Below are 20,516 nucleotides of genomic sequence, written 5' to 3' on the forward strand. Positions count from 1 at the left end.
AATCAACCAACACTGGACACACTTAGCTCGACAAAACTACCATCCAACTGTGAGAGAGCTGAGACACAGTCCATCACCTGCTTCCTGTGTAAAGATCTGCGTCCATGCAGCGCTGTTGAAAACCACAGCTTTTGCTACATTCTAAAAACATGTGAACCCAGGTATGTGACTCCGCCCCCACGTTTTTTCACAGACACAGCCGTACCCAAGCTCTACAGAGAAGTGAAGCATAAAGCTGAGGAATCTGAGGTACAGCAGGAAGGGTGGCGATAACTTGTGATGCACAAAGCTTCCTAGAGTCGCTCCTGGTGATGAAATTCTAAGAAAATTCTTAGAGTTGTGACGTTTTCTTAGAATTTCCCCTTAAAATCAAGACTAGGTCCTTGTGAAAATAGAAGTTATTCACAGGGCATCTCAGACCTTCAAAGAGCTACGAAGGTGAAAAAATGTTAGGAGCAGGGAGGAGGACTTTTAAGAGGCTTCTGAATCAGAGGAGAAAACGGTGGAAACAATTAGGGATACGCACACATTTCCCACCTAAAGCTAACGCCAGGAAATGAAATGATCATTATTTGGAAAACTGTAAAAACACATGGTAAATGGACCTGCATTTGTATGAGCGTGAGTCATCTGTGACCACTCAAGCGCTTCCATCAGCAGTGATCACCCACTAACACACACATTCATACACTGGTGGCAGTCAGCAGTTCTTTGCCACCTGCTCCACTCAGTTTTAACACTCACACCCACGGGGTCACAAAGGGGCGTGTTCGTGGGGTGCAGGTCGCTTAGTGGTAGAGCAGGCGCCCCATGTACAAGGCTGTTGCCGCAGCGGCCCGGGTTCGACTCCTGCCTGTGGCCCTTTGCTGCATGTCACTCTCTCTCTCTCCCCCTTTCACGCTTGTCTGTCCTATACATTAAAGGCTAAAAAGCCCCAAAAAAATCTTTAAAAAAAAAAACAAAGAGGCGTGTTCGTGACAACCAATCACGAATGTGGTAAAAGAATGCATCACATCCAGCAACAGTGTTGCCCACACCTCCTCACTGAGGTAAAAGTTTCTGTCTCATCCTTGCTCAGAGCTGCTCTTCACATCCAGCAACAGTGTTGCCCACACCTCCTCACTGAGGTAAAAGTTTCTGTCTCATCCTTGCTCAGAGCTGCTCTGAGAACTTTCCTAAATCACTCCTAAGTTAGGACTCGTTACTAAAATCTTTTAGGCTGAGTTAGGAGCTCTGTGAGTGTTTCTGAATACGGCCCCTGGACTTCAAGGTCAGTGGATTCATATGTGACCATAATGGCACATTATCTGACAGAGGACAGGAGACTGCTCTGGCGACACCCACCCCTCAAAGATTTCTAATTGCTAGTTAAGATTAATAACTCTTCCAGAGAAATGAGAAATCTGTCAGTTACCTCCGTGACTTTGCGATCCACCTCTTTTCCATCCTCATAATACACGTCTGTGATGATGCGCGTGACGGTGGTCCGCACTTCCTGGATGGTGCGCACGTGTCTGCGGTGGGAGGGGCCTGTGGCTCTTCTGAAGGGCTGAGACTCTGGTTCACCCTTTACAGACAAAAATGCACAAGTGTCAGCGGGACAGTTTGCACCAATATAAGCAGAATGAGTCCTGCTCCATTAACATGAGTGTCCCTACCCTGCCGGCTGGAGAGCGCAGCCCTGGTGCGTCAAAGCTGGTTTGCTGGGAGACTGTCCGCTGACGAAGCTGAGACACACAGGACACAGACATCAACACTCTGCTTACACTTTAGTCTCATCAGTCAAAAACTAAAAAACCTAAGCCCTGAACATCAGCTTAGTTGTTGGCAGGGCTGGGTATCACCACTGATTTCCTAATTCATTATCGATTTGATTGGGGATATTTCAGTTACAATACAAAATTCTGCTGCAGAGACTCTCAGAGAACTTATGCTGTAAATTTTACAAGCAGTTATTTAAAAAAGAAAAAGAATAAACTCAGAACAGGAATAATACTGAATATTTTACAACAAAATGTTGTTTCTAGAGCAGCAACAGTAACATTAAAACATTAAAATCACAATATAAACTCAGTATCTTACCAGAAACAAATCTAAAATGTCAATAAAATAAATCATATTCCTGACATCACAAGACTGAGTGAAGATTAGAAAGAATAAAGAACACAGACATCAGTCACTATCAGTCCTCCTGTCCACTCTGCTGCTCCCTCTGCTGAGGAGAATCACTCCATGCAGGTCACATGACCACAGGTTATTTTTGAGATACGTGACAAACTGAGCTAAACAGTCAGTCATAAACAGGTGGTGTTGTTTCAGCTTGTTAGTAATAACTTGCTATTAGCTGTAAAACTTCTGTGCTTGTTTAAAACATGATATTAGTGGCGGTGACTGAGATACTACGACAGAGCAGATTGAAATATCCTTCCATCCATCTCATCCGCTTTTCCTGGGCCGGGTCGCGGGGGCAGCAGTCCAAGCAAAGCACCCCAGACGTCCCTCTCCCCAGTAACACTTTCCAGCTCCTCCTGGAGGACCCTGAGGTGTTCCCAGGCCAGATGAGATATATAATCCCTCCAGTGTGTTCTGGGTCTGCCCCGGGGCCTCCTACTAGTTGGACGTGCCTGGAACACCTCTAACAGGAGGCGCCCAGGAGGATCCTGATCAGATGTTGAACCACCTCAACTGACCCCTTTCAACAGGAAGGAGCTACTCCAAGCTCCCTCAGGATGTCTGACTCCTCCCCCTACTACATATGGTGTGGAGATAAAGAGGGCACTGAGCCACATAACATAACGTAATAACTATCTTCAGTAACTCGTCAGTATGAACATGACAAATTGGAAAACCCACCATCTACATTAGCACTCTTGTGGTGAGCATCAGATGTTCACAGGAAGTGACCGACCTTGTTGGACGGACTGGAGGTGATGGTGTTGTCGGCAGCCTGCTGAGGAATCCTCTGTCGGCCATCCGTCCTGTTCAGGGTGGGCGTCTCTGGAGACTGAGGCGATCCTCGTCTCTCCACGGTCTGCTCAGCAGGGCTGGGGGCATCCTTGGTGGTCTCCTGAGGTGCTGCTGACACTTCCTGTGGTAAAACCTCTGATTGGCTGTTCGGGAGGCTGTTGCATCCCAGCGAGGACGCCTGGGAGCTCCTCTGTGGGGAGGCGAACAGCTCCCCTCTGTAAACATATTAACAGGTACAAATGTGACACTCTGGGACGTCTGGCAGACTGATGACATAAATAGGTGCCAATGTTCAAATCTATTCAAATAAACCTTTTGTCTTGTCATGCAAACAGCACAGCTCTCTGAACTGTTAACTGAACTGTGAACTGCAACAAATAAGTGCTAATAAGCATTTTCATATAAAGACTCAATCTGAAATAGTTTCCCAAATTAACACTGCTGCAGAGGACATTTTGTGAAACAGACACACTTTGTCAAAGCAGGAGGACAAAAACTATCTAACGCTCCTCATGTCCCCAGAGAATATGCAAAAAATAACCATCCCACCTCCAGACTCCAAAAGTAGGTCTCTCTCTTTCTGTCACACACACACACACACACAAAGTGGACCTATTTCTGTCTCCTAAAATACATTACAGCAGGGGAGAGCTATTCATACTTCGCCTGGTCAAACGGTCAGACTGTGGACGCTCCACAGAAAACTGTTCACTCTACATTAATTTCCTGTGTGTTCAATACCCAGACTACCACACTATACAGTACGCCAGAAAGAGATTTAGTATGTCCCAACACATAGTATGTCAAATGCAGTATGCCAAAAATACCAGGATGTTCTGCTACATCTGATCTGATTTTGCAGTCTGCAAACCAGCATGCTTTACTGTGTTCTGACCCACAATCCTCTGAGTTGCAAACAGATGACAGCTGACTGACAGCTGTCAGAAGTCACAGTGACAGATGACAGGGTATTCAAGTAACTGATGACCAGTCGAATAGCAATAATAGGAATATTAATTGTTTAAGTGAACAAAATAATCCTAAATTTTACAAACAACAAAAGGACAGAGCTATAAAAATAACAATAACAGAGATCTGCAGATGTAATTTCACCGTCACAAATATAACATGTCAGACTCTACAGTCTGTGCAGTTATAACTTTAAATTTAAACTACATACACTGCAAAAAGCTCTCTGGGTTGATCTTTGTCTCTGGTGAACTCACTAAGTTGCGTTTGTTTTATCTCCAAGGTAACGGATATAAAAGCAACAAGGTCAAAGTACAGGGTGTGACGTTATGAGACAGCAGTCTGTCTCTATTGTGTGCAGACTGCATGCAACAGTTGAGCTGCAGGTCCTACTAAAAGTAAAAAGTATGTGATTCGTGATCTCCTGTGGAAAATTCACACTGGTCTTCAGGACACGCGCCTCGTCAGTTTCAAGCGGCACAGTGCAGCAGTGAGAGCGCCGCAGTTCAGTTTAACACGGACAATTAACAACTTTCTCCTTCTCTCTTTTGATGCGTGTGCGTGAATGATTAAGGTGAGAAGCTGCCCATGTTTCACTTTCTCACATCGCCCAAGCCGTGAGTTGCACATGTGCGTGTGTGCGCTGCTGATGTTACGCGATGTCATGTCATGCAGCGCAGCGGAAATTTGACCGGTGTTTTAAATCGTCATATTTTAGACTGACCGGCCGGTCGAAGGTCACGGCCGATCACGTGAAGACTGGCCCGATTCCGAGCACGAATGGTTAATCGATGCAAGTCTATTTAAATCCTACACATGGCAGCTTTAACACACTACACTGCAAAGCTAACAGAAGTGGGACAATGCTGTTGTCAGCATAAGGCAGGACTTCTCCCCTGGTACCTGTTATAGATTACATTCAGTCTCAGAGGACCAGGAGGATATTTACTGTTTGTGTTTGGCTTAATATCGAAGGCCTAACACTACATTAAACTCGTAGATGATCTCCTGTACTGGAGCGGTGAGCGTGCTTACCTGACAGGTGTGGTGTTGCCTCCAGCCTGACTGTCCTCCCTGGCCTCCTGCTGTCTGTGCACCTGCCTGACTCGACTGAACACCGATGGGCTGCTGGGACACGAAACATGACTTTCAGTTGGACTTTAAATTATTCTCCATAATTCTGCCTGTGGATCATCTGACAGGACGCTCTAACACATCTACAAATGTCTCACTGTGTCGGTGCCATTGTGTGAGAGGTGTCAAGGCTGAACAATGTTCTTCACTGTGTTTCATCCGCTAAAGGCTGAATGAAAGGCAGCGACATACTTCTGAAAGAATTCAGCTACTGTGCATGAAGCGAGAGTGCCGGGTTACCTGGTTACAGCCTTGGCAACGGTGGTAACCTTGACAACAGATCCATCCTCCTCTGATAGTGCTGGCTCTGAGGGATAGAAATTACACATGTATTACTGAGAGGTCGATGAGTGCGCCCAGCGTCACTCCGCAGAAGAAGCCTATGCCCAGGGTCGAGTGTGACAGTACGAGGGAGGAGCAGCTCTTACTCTGCAGGCTGAAGTGTTCCGAGCTGCCCTCCTCCACGGGGGTCACCAGCTTCATCCTCAAACTCAGCTTCCCGTCTCCCTTATCCGTCGTGTCGTCCCCGCTCTCCCCCGACACGATGTCACTGGCCGCCATCGCCCCGTCTGCAGAGACATCACCCGCCACACCGGACTTTTCAGAGAAGGAAGTGATCTCTGCAGAAGAAGAAGAAACTCGACATCAGATCACGTCACGATACTTAACATTTCTACAGCTCCGGTTTGTCCGACCCACCGATGGGAGTGCTGTGTCTCAGCGTCTGCTTCAGCTGGTTGATTAGAGGGGGCGTGGCACCGACAGCAGGACCAATCAGCTCCCCTTCTTTAGGAAGTGTGAAGTGAAACGAAATTTCTGTCGTAAAAAAGCAGAATTAGAATCAGATCTACTTGAGTGCATCGTTCAGAGATGTGTCTCTCACTCCTCGGCCTTGGTATTTGCTATGTAACGTTTTGATGACGTGTGTACAACCCACCGCAGGAGATTTTTAAAAAGAGCTGCTAGCAGTTAGCGGCTAACTCAAAGACAAAGGTGTATGTTATATGTCACACTAGAGGCATCAATTCAAAGGTGACATGAAGGTGGGACTTCGGAGCAGCGTTGTAGCACCATCTCTGTGTAAAAAGGGCTGTACAGTATATCAGCTTACCTCCCGAGCTGTCACTCAGGCTCTTGTCTTTGAGGCCCTCCGGTTCAGGCCCCGCCTTCTCAGTCTGGGAGAGCCTATCAGGAGCCGTGTGTAACTTCTTTGTCTGGGACTCATGGCCGTTAGTGGAGACGGACACTTTGTCCCTGATTGGCTGGGAGCTGTTGGTCTTTGACTGTGATGTCACATCATTCTGAGGAAGTTGGGAGTCTCTGTCGCTGTCTGTGAGGACGATGACGCTGTCCTCCCCTCTGTCTTCACTCTCCTCCTCCATGGGCTCCGGAGACTGCACCTGGCTCTGAGAGAGGGCCAGGGCCATTGCTGAGGCCCCGCCTTCCATTGTGCTCTCCCCCTCCTCCTCCTCATCCTCCTCCATCACCACCACCTCCTCATCTACTTCACTCTGCTTCACTTTATCTGTTTGACTGTTACCAACGACTCCACTCTTCTGTGAAGATGATTTTATGGACGGACTCTTCGCAGTGTCTCCCTCCTTCCTCGAGTCTACAGAAGTCTTCATCACGTCCACAGGAGACGTCTGACAGATCATAGACTGTGAGGGCAGACTGTGGGGTGTGGTGTCCGGTGGGGTCTCCTGCACGCAGCTGTTCACAGTCACATCAGAGGCATCGAGCTTTGTTTGAGAGCAGGACACCACGTCAGCGGCGCTCGCCTCTTTGCTCTCACTCTTACTGTCTTTTACATTCACATTTTCTACATTCAGAGAAGTCTTTTTGTGCACATCAGACTTCTGCGACAGACTGGACAGCTCGTTCCTGGCACATTCGCTGTGATGCTTTGGTGACTCAGCAGAGGTGGAAGCTTTGGAGCTGGTTGCAGTTTGTGATTCTGAAGGGACGCCATTGCTCTCGCTCCTCTGTTGTGAAATCGCAGAGTCGCTGGTGTCGACGCCGGGCGGCTCTTCCAGTTCCTCGATCTGTGTGGCCTGACTGTCCTCCTCAATCTGTGCTGAGGCCTTCTGAACCTGGCTGCTGCTCTGCGTGTTCACAGAGAGCTGCAAAGGCAAAGTGAAAGCAGCTGACTCCAGCTGCTGAGACTGCGTCTCACGCGGCGACAATACTGTCTTCTTATCTGACTGCTGTGCGGCGTCCTGACTCTGCGTCGGGACAAACATGTCCTGAGGAAACAGAAGAAAACACACACACAGAATATCATGAAGTGAAAGGTTTATCATCCATTAACCTGTGGATTATTTTTTACAATTAACTGTTTAACTTGCCTAAAAGATCTTCAAAAATAATAACGTATAACTCCTTAAATTTCCCAGAGCCTAAAGTGACGTGGTCAATTAAAGATATTCCAAAATTCTTATTTTGGAATATCTTTAAGTGCCGCAGTTTTCCTTCGTACATGATTTAAAGCTGCTCAGATTCCAACACACACACACAGAACATGATTTCATGACACCACCATATCTTAACATAGCAAACAGCAGTTTGCTGCTGTATTAATGCTCTGAATGTCACATACAGAAGATCTAACTGAATATCTTTGGGTTCGGGGAAACTGTGAGGGTCAATATTCTCTGTTTTCTGACACCTTAATCAACAATAACTGATTAATCTAAAACTCAGTGATGAGTCATTAAAAATGAGAAAAGAAAAGTAATACATACATGAGAGAACTCTGGCTGGGACGGTAAAGAGAGAGTTCGCTCTAACACAAAACCAGGGGAATTCTGGGATACAGGTGTAGAGGCGGTTGGGTGTGGCTTAGAGGCAGCTTCTGTTTCCATCGGCTCATCTTTCTCTCCTGCTCGGTCCTCTGGGGGCAGCGAAGTATCCATCGGTTCATCAGCACCTGACAAAGCAAACACATTTTAGTTCTGTTCGCCGGCTGACTCTCAGTTCAGATTCATAAAAGGAGATTAAATCAGTCACCGTCTTCGTTCTCGGTTGGTGAGTTGGGGACTATTAAAGGGGTGTGGCTAAAGTTGTCCTGGGTCGGGGCGACGTAGTCAACAGAGCTCCTGGAAGAAAGGAGAGTTTCAGGTTATTGTCTCTGTTCTGCTCGTGTGTGGAGAGGTGAACTTCATATGACAGCACTGTTGTGACTTACTGGGACAGACTTTCCTGCACCAGTGTTCCCTGTCCAGACAGATGCAGCAGTCGCAGGGTGTGAGCCGGCGTCGGGGTGGGGTGACTCTGCTGTTCCGGCTCTGACACTGTGCTGTCCACTGCAGCACCTGCAAGCAGCACAAAGAGATAACACGAGGGAGGAAAAGACAGCAGTCCAACGTCCAGCTGGTAAAATCACTTCCTGTGTGGCTGTAAAACAGAACGAATCGACACCCTGAGCTGAGAGCGGCACTCTCCTGTTACCTGCAACCTTTAAAACACCACACAGGCCGGCATGTGCATGGATGTACCTGTCTTGTCAGCATCAAACATGTCCTCCTGTGAGGACAGGATCTGGCAGTCCTGCTGGTCCTTCTCTCCAGAGGCCTGGAGGCTCTGTGAGTGCAGCAGAGCCTGGACGCTCAGCTGCCTCCCCGACTGACCCGGAGTCTCCAACGAGCTGCTGGAGCTCACCTCAGATCTGGAGGAGGAAAGAAGAAAACGCTGCTCATCCCACATCGGTACGTGACCTCTGACGAACGTAGGATTTAAACACCACGTGGAGTCGTACCTCACTGCTTTGTGGTCCTGACTCTCTGAAGTCCTGGAGCTCATGTTCTGCTCCGCTGCTGCTGAGAAGACGTCACATTGACTCTTTAAACCATGTCAGTATGAATACTCCTCTGATCAGGTACTAAATAATGAACTAGCCGTCATGCTGCGTCCAGCAGGATTAGGAATTTATTTCACTCCTGACACACACACACACACACACACACACACACACACTGTATACATTTCACCAGCAGCATCACAGTGCATGGTATGCTATTGGTAGTACCCCTGAAGCAGGTAAAAATGTGCTGCCTCGACAATCGTCATTGCAGCCCTCTTTATAATTAATTAATGCACCTCAAGCTGATTAAACAGCGAGCAGAGAGCCAGACAGCAAAGTGCAAATGCAACTAATATGCACCAACCTGTAGACGAGTGACAAACAAAAGAAAATACCACTTTAGAGCTCCTTGTTGAGGTTTCTCCAAGTCTTTGAACTCTGAGCACCATCCCTCTAAAAGCTGGTTTCCAGTTGGCCGTAAGCTCTACACAGAGCCCACGCTGTAGCCTACGCAAGAGGCTATGCTAAAGTGTGCGTTTATACTTGTGCAGTTGTGTGTCTGTGTCGCTAAGCAATCTCACCTCCAAAACGCTAGTTGATGGTGGGGTTTCTATAAAAACAGTAAAGTCTGTTTCATTTAAATAATACCTAAAACGCAGCTTAATGGTGAAAACATTAAAAATAACTTAACAGAAGTACAAAATTGAGCTCCATTATAACTCACAAGACTCACCCACAAATACGCCACGCTAACGTTATTAAGCCTGTGAACTGATAACGCTGAAGCTTATAATTAAAGTTCCAGCTAACAACCAACTTTTTGGTTTCCCAACCCCTCTCTTTGGGGACGAAATGCTCCAAACAACAGAGCCCAAACCAGAATTTCATACAGTTATGCCACCTCGTCATTCTGTATAAAAGGTACGATCACAGAATGGGGGGTGAGAGTTGTCTCGCCTTTAATGTTTAAATATGGCCCACCACGGGAGATTTAAAAAGTAGCCTGGATGATTGAGTATTGAGTATCTGCATTTGTTGAGTTTCTCATTTATTGAGGATTTTCCTTTTATTTGTCACCCGTCAGCAGATTCAAACTGAGTTTCTTAAATCACCCCGGAGCCTGGCCTGACTGCAGTCTTTTAAAGGTGGTATCATTTGAGATGTTCAGGTCATGGTCTCTGCATCAATTCAAAGGAGAGAAGAGGCCTTAATAACCACAACATACAAAAGGAGCACAAAGAAAATCAGTGTCTATAAATAAAAAAGTGTTAATACCTAATTTGGTGCGTCTCTCGCTGTCTGGCTGAGGTCTGATGTCTTCTTCCTCCTGACTGTTCTCTGCTTCACCACGCAGATCCTGACTCTGAGAGAGCTCCAGAAAACCGAACTGAGAGGTTCCCCCTGAAACACACACACACACACACACACACACACACACACAGACGTCACTCACACACACGGTGATATATAATCCTATAAAGGTATGATACAGGACGTTACTCTACTCCCACCCTCAGACTGAACGCAGTGTGTGGTGGAATCAGCTCCAGAGTCCATCTCAGTGTCTTCTGCTGCACATCTGCATGAACAGAATGAAAACATTGTGTCACCATCTGACGCGAAGCATCATCATCATCATCATCATCATCAGTGAAAATGTTCAGTCACCACGTACTTTTTCTTGTTGGGAGGAGAGCAGATGTTTATGACCTGACTTTCCTCCTGGAACGCTGAGCTGGGGTCAGCCGCCATGAGAACGCCTGAATAAAGAAAACAGGATTATTTACTGTTTCTGTTCACCACAGGATGAAGGCCCTCACACACAGGGGGCCATTAAATCACATGCCAATATATTTTTTTACAAAGATCCACTCTGAAAAAGGGACGTGACTTTTTTCCAGAACAAGGTTGATTTTTCTGAGCTTTTGCACCCTGACTAAAAGCATCGACAGGCCCGTCACGGTAATTACACTGATTATAGCTAATGGGCCGTCCATCCCCAGGAGCCGACTGCAGCACACTGATTAAGAAAGTAACTTCAGTATTCCTATAATTTAGCTAAGCTTGTCTAGTAGTCGCAAGAGGCATCACTTGTTTGTTTTTTATTGGCCAAATTGAGTATTAAGTCTCAAATGAGTCATTTTGGGCTTCTCGTTTAAAGATATACATATATATATATATATATATATATATACATATATATATATATATATATATATATATATACTTTATTGTATTTATTAACAGGTGGCAATTAAATATAAAATAAAATATTAAATATAATTAAAATAAATATACGTATACTTTAGGGCTGTCAAAATAATGCGTTAATAAACCACAGAAAAAAAATAATGCGTTAAAAAAATTAAACTGATTAATCACGTTATGTGGTGCCCTTTGGCCCGGTGCGTCATTGAAGGTGACAGTGTCTTTGTCACATGATGGAGGCAGACGAAACGACGCTGCTCGGCCCCGTGTGGAACATTTACATTTAAGCAACAGCCAGATGGAACTGTTGACAGGAGCAGTGTTCTCTGCAGGTTCTGCAGGAAGGAATTTTTGTACCATCGGAGAACTTCAGTCTGAAATATCACCTCAACACAAAACATCTAGCAGTGAACCAGGAGGTCTGAGCTAGCACAGCCTCGTCAAGCCACACTGGACCAGGTGTTCAGACTGAGTCAGTCTACCTGTGACCGACTCACTGACTCTCTTGCAGACCAGTTTGGGTGGTCGAGGACAGGGGGACAACTGTTTCCAACATCCAGCTGCTTTACTACGACACATCTGACAACATTCATTGGAACTGAAAATTTTAAACACTTTCACAGCAAAAAATAATGTATGCGATTAATTAAGATGAATTTATCACAGAGCATGTATAAGTTTATTTTTTTTACTCGCTTGACAGCCTTCGAGTATATGTTAATTTTTTTTCATACTCTAAATCCAATGTCTGAATATTCCTAAGAATTTAAACTACCCTGCTCTTTAAAAGGGGGTACTTGCATTATTATGCTACTGAATTATCATTATATCAGCAGCATTAAATGGTCTCAAAACAACATCATTTCTTGCAATTATTTCTTGACATATCACAAGTTATCGTGACACGCTGAGACATAAACCGATCACGTCATGCAGAACAACAACAACGTGGAGGATATGCAGTCATAAGCAAGATGAAAAATGTTATTACTCTATTCATAAGTGAGTATTTCGCCTTTTCTTGTAGATTATTCATCACGCCTCGGGTGTGTAAAGACCTTTACGTTATATACGAGTACATGTTGATCCATGTCATTAAAAAAGCACTGACCGGGTTCAGCCTGGTTGTTGTTCTGGGAGCTCTCTGATTGGCTGTCACTCTGAGAGTATCTGCTTCCCAGTGGTGAGGATATCAGCTCCTGGAGACAGAAAATATCACTGTTGTCACAAAGCAAAAAATGTAAAACAAATCAAATTAATTCAAACTTTAGAAAATAAGGAGGAAAAGCAAATATGATGTCATTAGTCAGGTTCCCTTTGTTGTGTCTGTGAGCAAAAAGAGAAAAAGTTCAGATACGTCTGTCGACTAAACAAACCTGTTAGAGCCTGATAATGACCGATGAAGGGTCACGCTGATTTAAGGGACGTGTGAGTGCTTCGTCTCAGTCACTAAACTCCAGCCTGCTCTGCTGAGGTTCTCAACCACAACCCTAACAAAGATTTCGTCATTGAAAGGTCACAGTTTGACCTCTCTGCTTCCTCACGAGAGGGGGGAGGGGCTCTGCAGAGCAAAGACTCTCACTGCAGGAGCACTGCCACCTCACAATAAAGTCATGTGAGCAGCCAGCCCCCCTCGAGCCCCTCTGTAAGGAATGTGCATGTTTATCTACATGTGAACAGGAACCTACAGGAAACTATCTCATGTTTGTCCTCACAGTCTGAAGACAGGCAGGTTATGTGACTTAGGATCCCTCAATTTATATAATAATTGTTTGTGATTCTTGTCTTTGCCTGGTGACGGACTGGCGACTGATCAGCAACAATAACACATCAACAACAGTCTGTAAACTCGTCCTCAGTGAACTCTGTCTCTCTGCGTCTCGCGAGAGGCTTCCTCTTCTCGGGAGGTGCACGTCAGGCTACGGCTCTACAAAGTGTTGCTGGAGAAGTTGTGAGTGAGTGAGGGGGCGGAGCTGTGTGGAGAATGTGACAGAGGAGAGATGCACACTGGTATGCATCATGTAACGCAGCTTGACCCTATACTGATATAAACGGTTTTGTCTACATTTGTATCTTGTTTTAAAATATATCGTTATATCGCCCAGCCCTGGTTCACAGTGGGGAACCATGTCAGATTGTCAACAAGCTGCCTGTAACTAAGTACTTTTACTCAAGTATCCTACTTTAGGAACAGTAAGGGGTATTTGTAATTTACTTGGGTATTTCTGTTTTATGCTACTTTACACTCCTACTCTCGACTTAAGGTTGGAAGAAAATATGGTACTTTTTTTGTCCACAGCTATGAGACTACAACTTAGTGATTATTTACCCAGCTAAAAGATTTTCAGTTTTTGTTTTTTTAAACACTAGGGAGGGACCTATGTTTTTCACTTTGGCTTAAAGGGAAATTTCAGTTTATTTCAACCTGTCTCCTATCGTCCTAAATTTGTTTCAAGTGACTAGTGACATAAAAATAATAGTTAGCATGTTAGCCGTTAGCATAGATACAGCCGGGGCGCATAGTAGCTTTGCCGCGCTTTGGAAAGCAGAGCTAGATGGTAAACAAACATGGCAGCACACTGGTAAGGTAAGACAACACGTTTACATGTGGTTTTCTATATGTTCTCTGACATTTATCCTAACGATATGAGGCGGTCTTTGTGGAAAAAAAGCTTGTTTAGTGGACTAACTTTGCACTTGAATGTTGCCCGTTCACTTACGTTTTAACAGGTCTGACACTACTATGCGCCCCGGCTGTATCTAGGCTAACGGCTAACATGCTAACTATTATTTTAATGTCACTAGTCACTTGAAACAAATTTAGGACGATAGGAGACAGGTTGAAATAAACCAAAATTTCCCTTTAAGAGAGGGGCATGCACGTTGAAATGGCTGTATTTTCTATTTATACTACTGAAAACAGGCCGTCCAAACCCACAGGCCTCTCTAAAACTCGCCAAAATTACACCATTTATCACAGCCAGAAACTATAAAAACACAAATTATCAGGGATGCACGATATCGTCACATCATCGATATCGGCCAATATCAGCTTTAAAATGAACTGTCAGAATCAGCCAACATGCTTTTATTATTTTGCACAATAAAAGAATATTACATACATTGAACAGTACTGTATTTCATGTCTCCATCTGTTTAATATGATGTTAATTCAACTACATTAGAGACTTGATGATCACTGAAATTAGGTCGGGCAAAAAGCAGATATATTGATATCAGTAATCAGCAAAATAAGCTGATATATATCGGCATATCAGATATCTGCAAAAAGACCAATACTGTGCATCTCTATAAATCATCAAATAGATTTCTATGTGCAACTAAGCTTCCATCAGATATAAAAACCATAAACAAATCTAAGCTTAAAACAGTGATACTTAGAGTGACAAAACCACAGCGTTGTTCAGCTCCAGGATTTCATCTTCATCTTCTCATTTTCAAACATCAAAGGGAAAGTTTTAAAAATCTAATAACTAATCTATGTTATGAGGGTCATGTATGTTCTGCCAGTCACTCAAGGAGAAACATCTGTAACCTCAGGGAGGCTCAAAACAAACACTGATAAACAACAAAGTCCCACCCAGCAGCCCCTTCCTCTGATAAGTGGAGAACAGTCCCTAACTGGGGCTTCTTTCTGCAGACTGAGAACTTTAACTTCTGATAATGGGAGCAAAGTTTGATGGTCATACTTATGTACTTTATCTTGGCTCAGATTTGGATGCAAGGTTTTTACTTGTAACGTCACTGATGTATTTTTACACCTTGGTACCGATCCTTCTACTTAAAGAAAGGATCTGAATACTTCCTCCACTGGTGCAAGTGATTGTGCTGTTGTTTTTCTCATAGCCGTGGTGAACCTGTGTTCTTATGTTACTTGGGGAGCAGGATGAGTTTGCAGCTTACCAGGACGGGGCTGCGGGCGGTGGGCTGCAGGCTGGACAGGCGCCGGGCCAGCAGAGCTCGGTAGCTGCTCTCGGGGTCGTCCTCCAGAGCGACACTGTCCGGCTGAGAGTCCTCCACGATCAGACACGGGTTCTCGGGCTGAGGCAGGCTGGAGTCCAGTTCACTTCCGCCGGGATCCATGAGGTCAGGCCGAGGACAGGAGACGGGGTGGTTAGCTAGCCGAGCAGCAGTGAGACAACGGAGGCAGGCATGTGAGTCTACAGCCGCTGGTTGTTACCTGGAGCTAGCATGTTAGCTAAAGGCTAGCGGCTAACGCTCCGCCCAACAACAAAGCGTGCTGCCGCTGTTGCTGCTGCCCGCTGAGGAGCCGCTGAGCTCCGGACAGACTCTCTCACACACACCGGGAGCTGCGGAGCTTCACTAATGAGTTACTAAGTTAGTAAAGTATCGATTAGTGTCTCTAATCGATCAGTTAACCGGTTAGAAAACAAAAACATACACACCCACTCCGGATCCGATCCTCCGCTCGCGGGAAAAGTTACCAGAAGTGATTTGATTGGTCCGGTTTGCAGGTGACGTCATATAAGAATGCTGGTTAGTTTTATGGTTGCAGGATTTTTTGAAGCTGTTAACTTTTTCTATCTTTCTAACTTTAAATATTTTACAATTTATTGCATGATAATATCTGATTAAATTTAATTATCTTATTTGCATTTTTTATTTAAAAAAGAAACATTTTCTATATCCCTGCCTGAGCTTTCTGTTTGTTTGTTTGTTTGTTTGTTTGTTTGTTTAACATTTTACTAAATCACCCAGTTTATTACACATCCAAAAAGTAGTAGTGATTAAATTTAATTTTTTTTATTAGCATTTTTTTTTTATGATGTCGCTCTTGAATATATTTAATTTATTTTGATTATTTTATTTGCTTTTTTTTTTTTAATTTACAAAAATACATTTTCTACATCATTACCTAAGGTTTTTTGTTTGTTTTCATTTTTTCTCTTAGAATTTAATTTCCTTAATGCTACTTATATCAGCCAAGTTATTAAACAACAAAAAAGTAGTAGTAGCAGTGGTCACATTTTTTAAAATAATTTTTTTAAATATACATTTTTTAATTCACAAAGAAACATTTTCTACATCACAACCCGAGTTTTCTGTTTATTTATTTTCTTTATTATTATTTTGTTAATCGTTACTCTTAGAACTGAATTTTCTAACATTCCTTCAAACAACAAGAAGTAGCCTGATAAGCTTTGGGTAAAATCAGGGAACTTTTTTCCCTTGAAACCTCTCAGTGTGCAGGGCATGGAGAAAATCAAATATCATTTTATTTTTAAGCAAATCAGCATCAATATTGTGACAGTATTGTAGGGCTGACTATTGTTGCTTTCCCAAAACTTAACATAATGAGATTGTTGATAAATAATCTTCAGTAATGTGGAAATAACGACATTGCAATAGCCAAAATTTTCAAACGATTTCTCATCTCATATTATATCAATATAATATCAATACTTTGCCCATATTTTCTGTGCAATTATTCAACTGTGCAATATTTCTCACCTCTTGAATTGTTAATATTGTTATTAGTTCAACATACACTGTAAATAACTGTACATAACTGTTCTTGTGTTACTCTGATTCTATTGTTGTTTTATTCTACTCTTATTGTAGTTACATTTTCACACTTACAATGACCATATATACTTTATTTTAATCTATTTAAGTACTAGTGTTAAACACAGTAGCATAATGCACATTTCTTTTCTTCTTCATTTTATTCATTGTTTTATATTTACACACTTTTATTTCATACTCTCATTCTTCCTTCTTATAATTCTCTATTCCTTACATTGGAGTGACTGTAAGGAATCATTATTTCTCCTCAGGGCTCAATAAAGTATTTCTGATCCGGATTACTGAATATGCTTATATTTATGCACACATATAGACCCCTGATATTACCATCATATCTTTTATATATATCTTCCTGTAGCTCATGTACTGATGACATTTCTTCCTTTTTTTTTAAGTGATACATTATGTAAACAGGCGTGTCACCCAGTGATACACAACAGTAACAGACTATAGTTTAGTTTATTTTAGTTTAGTTTAGTTTATTTACTTTATTAATCCCCCTGAGGGGAAATTCAATGTTTTTACTCTTGCTTGTCAATTACACACAGGTCCTATATTGATATAAAGTGATAAACAAAGACAGATAACAACAATATTTACAGTACAGGTGTAAATTTTAAAGTATGGCCCATGATCAAAAAGGTTTGGCCACCGCTGCTCTGACGTACACTGAATCACCCCTGGTGCAGGGGCGTAAATATCAACAGTGCAGGCAGTGTGGCTGCACTAAGGTCCATGAGGTGGGGGGCCCATAGGGAGAATGGGCCCTCCACCAATGTGCTAGGTGGAGAATGGGCCCTGATTGCCACCATTATATTAAAAACAGTGCCATTTGCTATAGACCCTTTTACAATATGAATGTTTTTTGGTGGGCGGGGCTTAGCTGGAGACAAAACAGTTCTCCACAGACATTAGCTAGCGCTAGCTAACATGTTCTGTTGTCTTGTTTTAGACGATGGAGGAAGATGATGTGAGTGGTGCGTTCAGAAACACTCATTGTGAGTGTGGGAACGCACTCTGACACAAACTGGAGCGTTGATAAATTGGGAGCGCTGTCTGAATGTAGCGTTGGGTTATCCAGAGCAGCGCACTCTCAGAGTGGCAGAGCGCACTCTGGACACTCTGTCTGTGGAGACGGAGCAGCAGAGCGCCGAGCGGAGTGAATGTGTGATTAACTTAACCGTTGGTTCATTCATGTAGAAATATAACGCTGCGTTTCTTCCACCAACAGGGCTCTCATTTTAGTGTAGAGCGTCAGACTGAATTTACCAACGCACCATGTCAGGTCACTCACTCTCCGGGACCGCCAGTGTTACTTGAATAAGTAAACACTGACCAACGGACCAGACTGGCCGACCCGTATGCTCTCACTCAGTGGATGGATGATGTCACAGGAAGCCAATCTTACAAAGGAGGACCACACTTGTTTGTTTTGCTATGGAAGCTAACGTTAGCTAATGTGCTAAAAAGTTAGCGTTGCAGAGAAATCCAATCTTCCTCTTAATCCCTCCCCAGTTTCTGATGAGGTGGACATGATAACCCTTAATACACATAACCTTATTCATCCCTACAACAGGAAATACTTTTTCCCTAACCTGATATGAAGTGTGCGCTGCACATGTGAGCATTTTTGATGATGGCCTCCGTCCAGTCCTTTGGTCTTATCACATTTAACCATAGTTGTCTTTGTTTTTGTTGACGGGCAGTGGCGGCTGGTTTTGAGCCATGACTCCTTCTATTCTGGCTCCCAATAACACAACAAGACAAACACATTTTAACACTCCTATGGAGCCTACAGCCCTGTGGGGGAGAGGCAGCTGCACCTCCAGCTGATAACATGATGTCACTGTGACGCTGGCCCTAAAAGGGTCTATATGCCTATTCTATATCCATAAATATTCTATAAATCAACAATTATTTTCTTTGGTATTTTTGTCATATAGGCCTACAGATATGCAGTGATGATTGCTGGGTATATTGGTGTTACCCAGTGTCAAGTCTCTGATCATGTGACGAGACGATATGTGCATGATAGTGCACACTGGGGCCCGTCGTAACTACCATACACCACTGTTTATAGTCTACAAAGTTGCCTGGCTGAATTATCATATCATATTCATACACAGTTTAAAGCCTCCTGAAACTTGCAAAAAACCCACTTTAAATAAATCAAACAAAATACACATTAATTTTCTTTTATTTGCATCATGTCGGTCTATCAACCTTTTTTACAGTGTTTTGTCCTTTTGCATCCACAGAATGAACACCCTCTTGACCATCAGTATTTTCTTGTATTTTTTGTTATAAAGATGTTTTACCTGATATATATGATGAAGATTTGCACTCTGCACTGATAAATCATACCAAAAAGACAAATCTAGGGCATTGCTTCCCACAGTGGGATCTCTGAGACCTTCAGAGGTCCTTGCGAGGCGTTCGGGGACTCCGGCAAAATGAGATATAGGTTAACTTTCACCATCACTCCCCTCGGCTCTCTGGTTCAGACTCACCGAGTTTGACTTCATGGACTTCTTTCTCCCTGCTGTTACCTCTGCTCCCCCTGCACATCCCCAGATTTCATATTTTAATCAAACTTTAAAGGAACATCTTTACAGAAGTAGAACCTTATTGGGGGTTTAGGAGTAATGAACGTGCATCACAGATATGTATCTCTCTCAGCACCTGTGAGTGTGGCCGTGTAGATTTTAAGGCTTTAAAACTGCAAACGAGCACACGTTAGATTAGCTGCATTTTGTAGAGAGCTTACAGTGCTGTGGTGCTCTCAGTTTTTGAAGATTAACAGGCCGCCTCTCAAATATTAACATCACTTTGTCATCATCATTTGACAGCCTCAGTTTCCATGGAGACACCACATTTCCTGTAACACCGCAGCCCATGCAAATGCAGATCACAGAGGTACTGGCAGAGAAAAGCAGCAATCATTTCACTGATTGAAGCTGCTGCTGGGAAAGTGAGTCGCTCCACGGCAAGTCTTCACAATGAGCCCAAACCTGGCTGAACTAAGTCACACTGACACCTGGGCTGTCTCCTCAGCTCACAGCCATCCTCCTCAAGAGTCAGGAACAAGAGTCATTACAAGCACAAATGCCTTGAACACACCAGTAAAGACCTACAGTTGCCATTTTAGAAGGACAGTGAATGTTTAAAATCCTGTGAGACATATCATAGATACAGAAATGATGCCATAGATGAAGCACCATGAAGCAGGGTAAGGTCATTTTCTTTCCCTACAGACTAACTCCAAACAGCAGTGTGAGTCTTCAGGGAGGTGGAGATTGCAGTTTTCTGCAGAATCCCAAATTGAAAGCTTTCAGCTCACAGAGGCTCAGCTCTGATTCAAACCCTTGGGTCTTTCTCTGCTCCCAGTCAGCTGAAGGTGCATCCTGCCAGACAGCAGCAGCCATGGGCCTGACCACAGCTCTGATTTACAGGCAGGCAGCAGCAGCAGCAGGAATATTAGTGACCAGCATTTAGATAAGAGCACACTGAGGTGGAGACACCGTGGCTGGAAACAATGCCTGATCCTGCTAAATGACCTGATACGCAGCTCCACCAAACAAAGATGAGGAAACACAATCTGCAGCCCGGCTGGATGCTGGTGGGCATCAGCCTCGTGCAGCCAGCTTCACCGACTGCCACCGCAAAGTTCAGCGTTACGTCGTCATTTCTGCAGGTCGGGCTGACACCCACATTAAGAAATGCGCAGCCACTACCCAAAATGTCTCATCTTAGCCACCTCTGCCGGAGCTGACAGACAGCTGAGACGCACACTGGAAGCATATGCTGCTCCGCGTCCTCTAACACATCACCATCCTCCATCCTCTCACATTTTCACCGCAATGCAAAG

At 43.9% G+C, this 20,516-nt stretch overlaps 1 protein-coding gene across 6 annotated transcripts in view; it reads right to left on the reverse strand.

The window, feature by feature from the left end:
- The window catches only part of tp53bp1 (tumor protein p53 binding protein, 1), a 37,821-nt gene that overhangs the window by 17,125 nt on the left and 180 nt on the right, over window positions 1-20,516 (reverse strand). For 2 of the 6 annotated variants that reach the window (XM_049593248.1, XM_049593218.1), the window contains exons 1-19: window positions 15,508-15,562; window positions 15,005-15,219; window positions 12,192-12,279; window positions 10,548-10,632; window positions 10,384-10,451; window positions 10,148-10,273; window positions 8,828-8,888; window positions 8,568-8,737; window positions 8,258-8,384; window positions 8,080-8,168; window positions 7,815-7,999; window positions 6,182-7,316; window positions 5,770-5,886; window positions 5,499-5,690; window positions 5,311-5,377; window positions 4,972-5,064; window positions 2,909-3,182; window positions 1,659-1,727; window positions 1,415-1,567 (exon numbers count right to left, since the gene is read on the reverse strand). In XM_049593248.1, coding sequence (XP_049449205.1) covers window positions 1,415-1,567; window positions 1,659-1,727; window positions 2,909-3,182; window positions 4,972-5,064; window positions 5,311-5,377; window positions 5,499-5,690; window positions 5,770-5,886; window positions 6,182-7,316; window positions 7,815-7,999; window positions 8,080-8,168; window positions 8,258-8,384; window positions 8,568-8,737; window positions 8,828-8,888; window positions 10,148-10,273; window positions 10,384-10,451; window positions 10,548-10,632; window positions 12,192-12,279; window positions 15,005-15,184 — 3,279 coding nt within the window. In that variant the 5' untranslated portion in view covers window positions 15,185-15,219; window positions 15,508-15,562. Of the gene's footprint in view, window positions 1-1,414; window positions 1,568-1,658; window positions 1,728-2,908; window positions 3,183-4,971; window positions 5,065-5,310; window positions 5,378-5,498; window positions 5,691-5,769; window positions 5,887-6,181; window positions 7,317-7,814; window positions 8,000-8,079; window positions 8,169-8,257; window positions 8,385-8,567; window positions 8,738-8,827; window positions 8,889-10,147; window positions 10,274-10,383; window positions 10,452-10,547; window positions 10,633-12,191; window positions 12,280-15,004; window positions 15,220-15,507; window positions 15,563-20,516 lie in introns of those variants that run through there. The other 4 variants (XM_049593219.1, XM_049593220.1, XM_049593230.1 and 1 more) reach the window with 4 other exon arrangements.

This window comes from Epinephelus fuscoguttatus, linkage group LG2 (genome assembly GCF_011397635.1).
Source record: "Epinephelus fuscoguttatus linkage group LG2, E.fuscoguttatus.final_Chr_v1".
NCBI lineage: Eukaryota > Metazoa > Chordata > Actinopteri > Perciformes > Serranidae > Epinephelus > Epinephelus fuscoguttatus.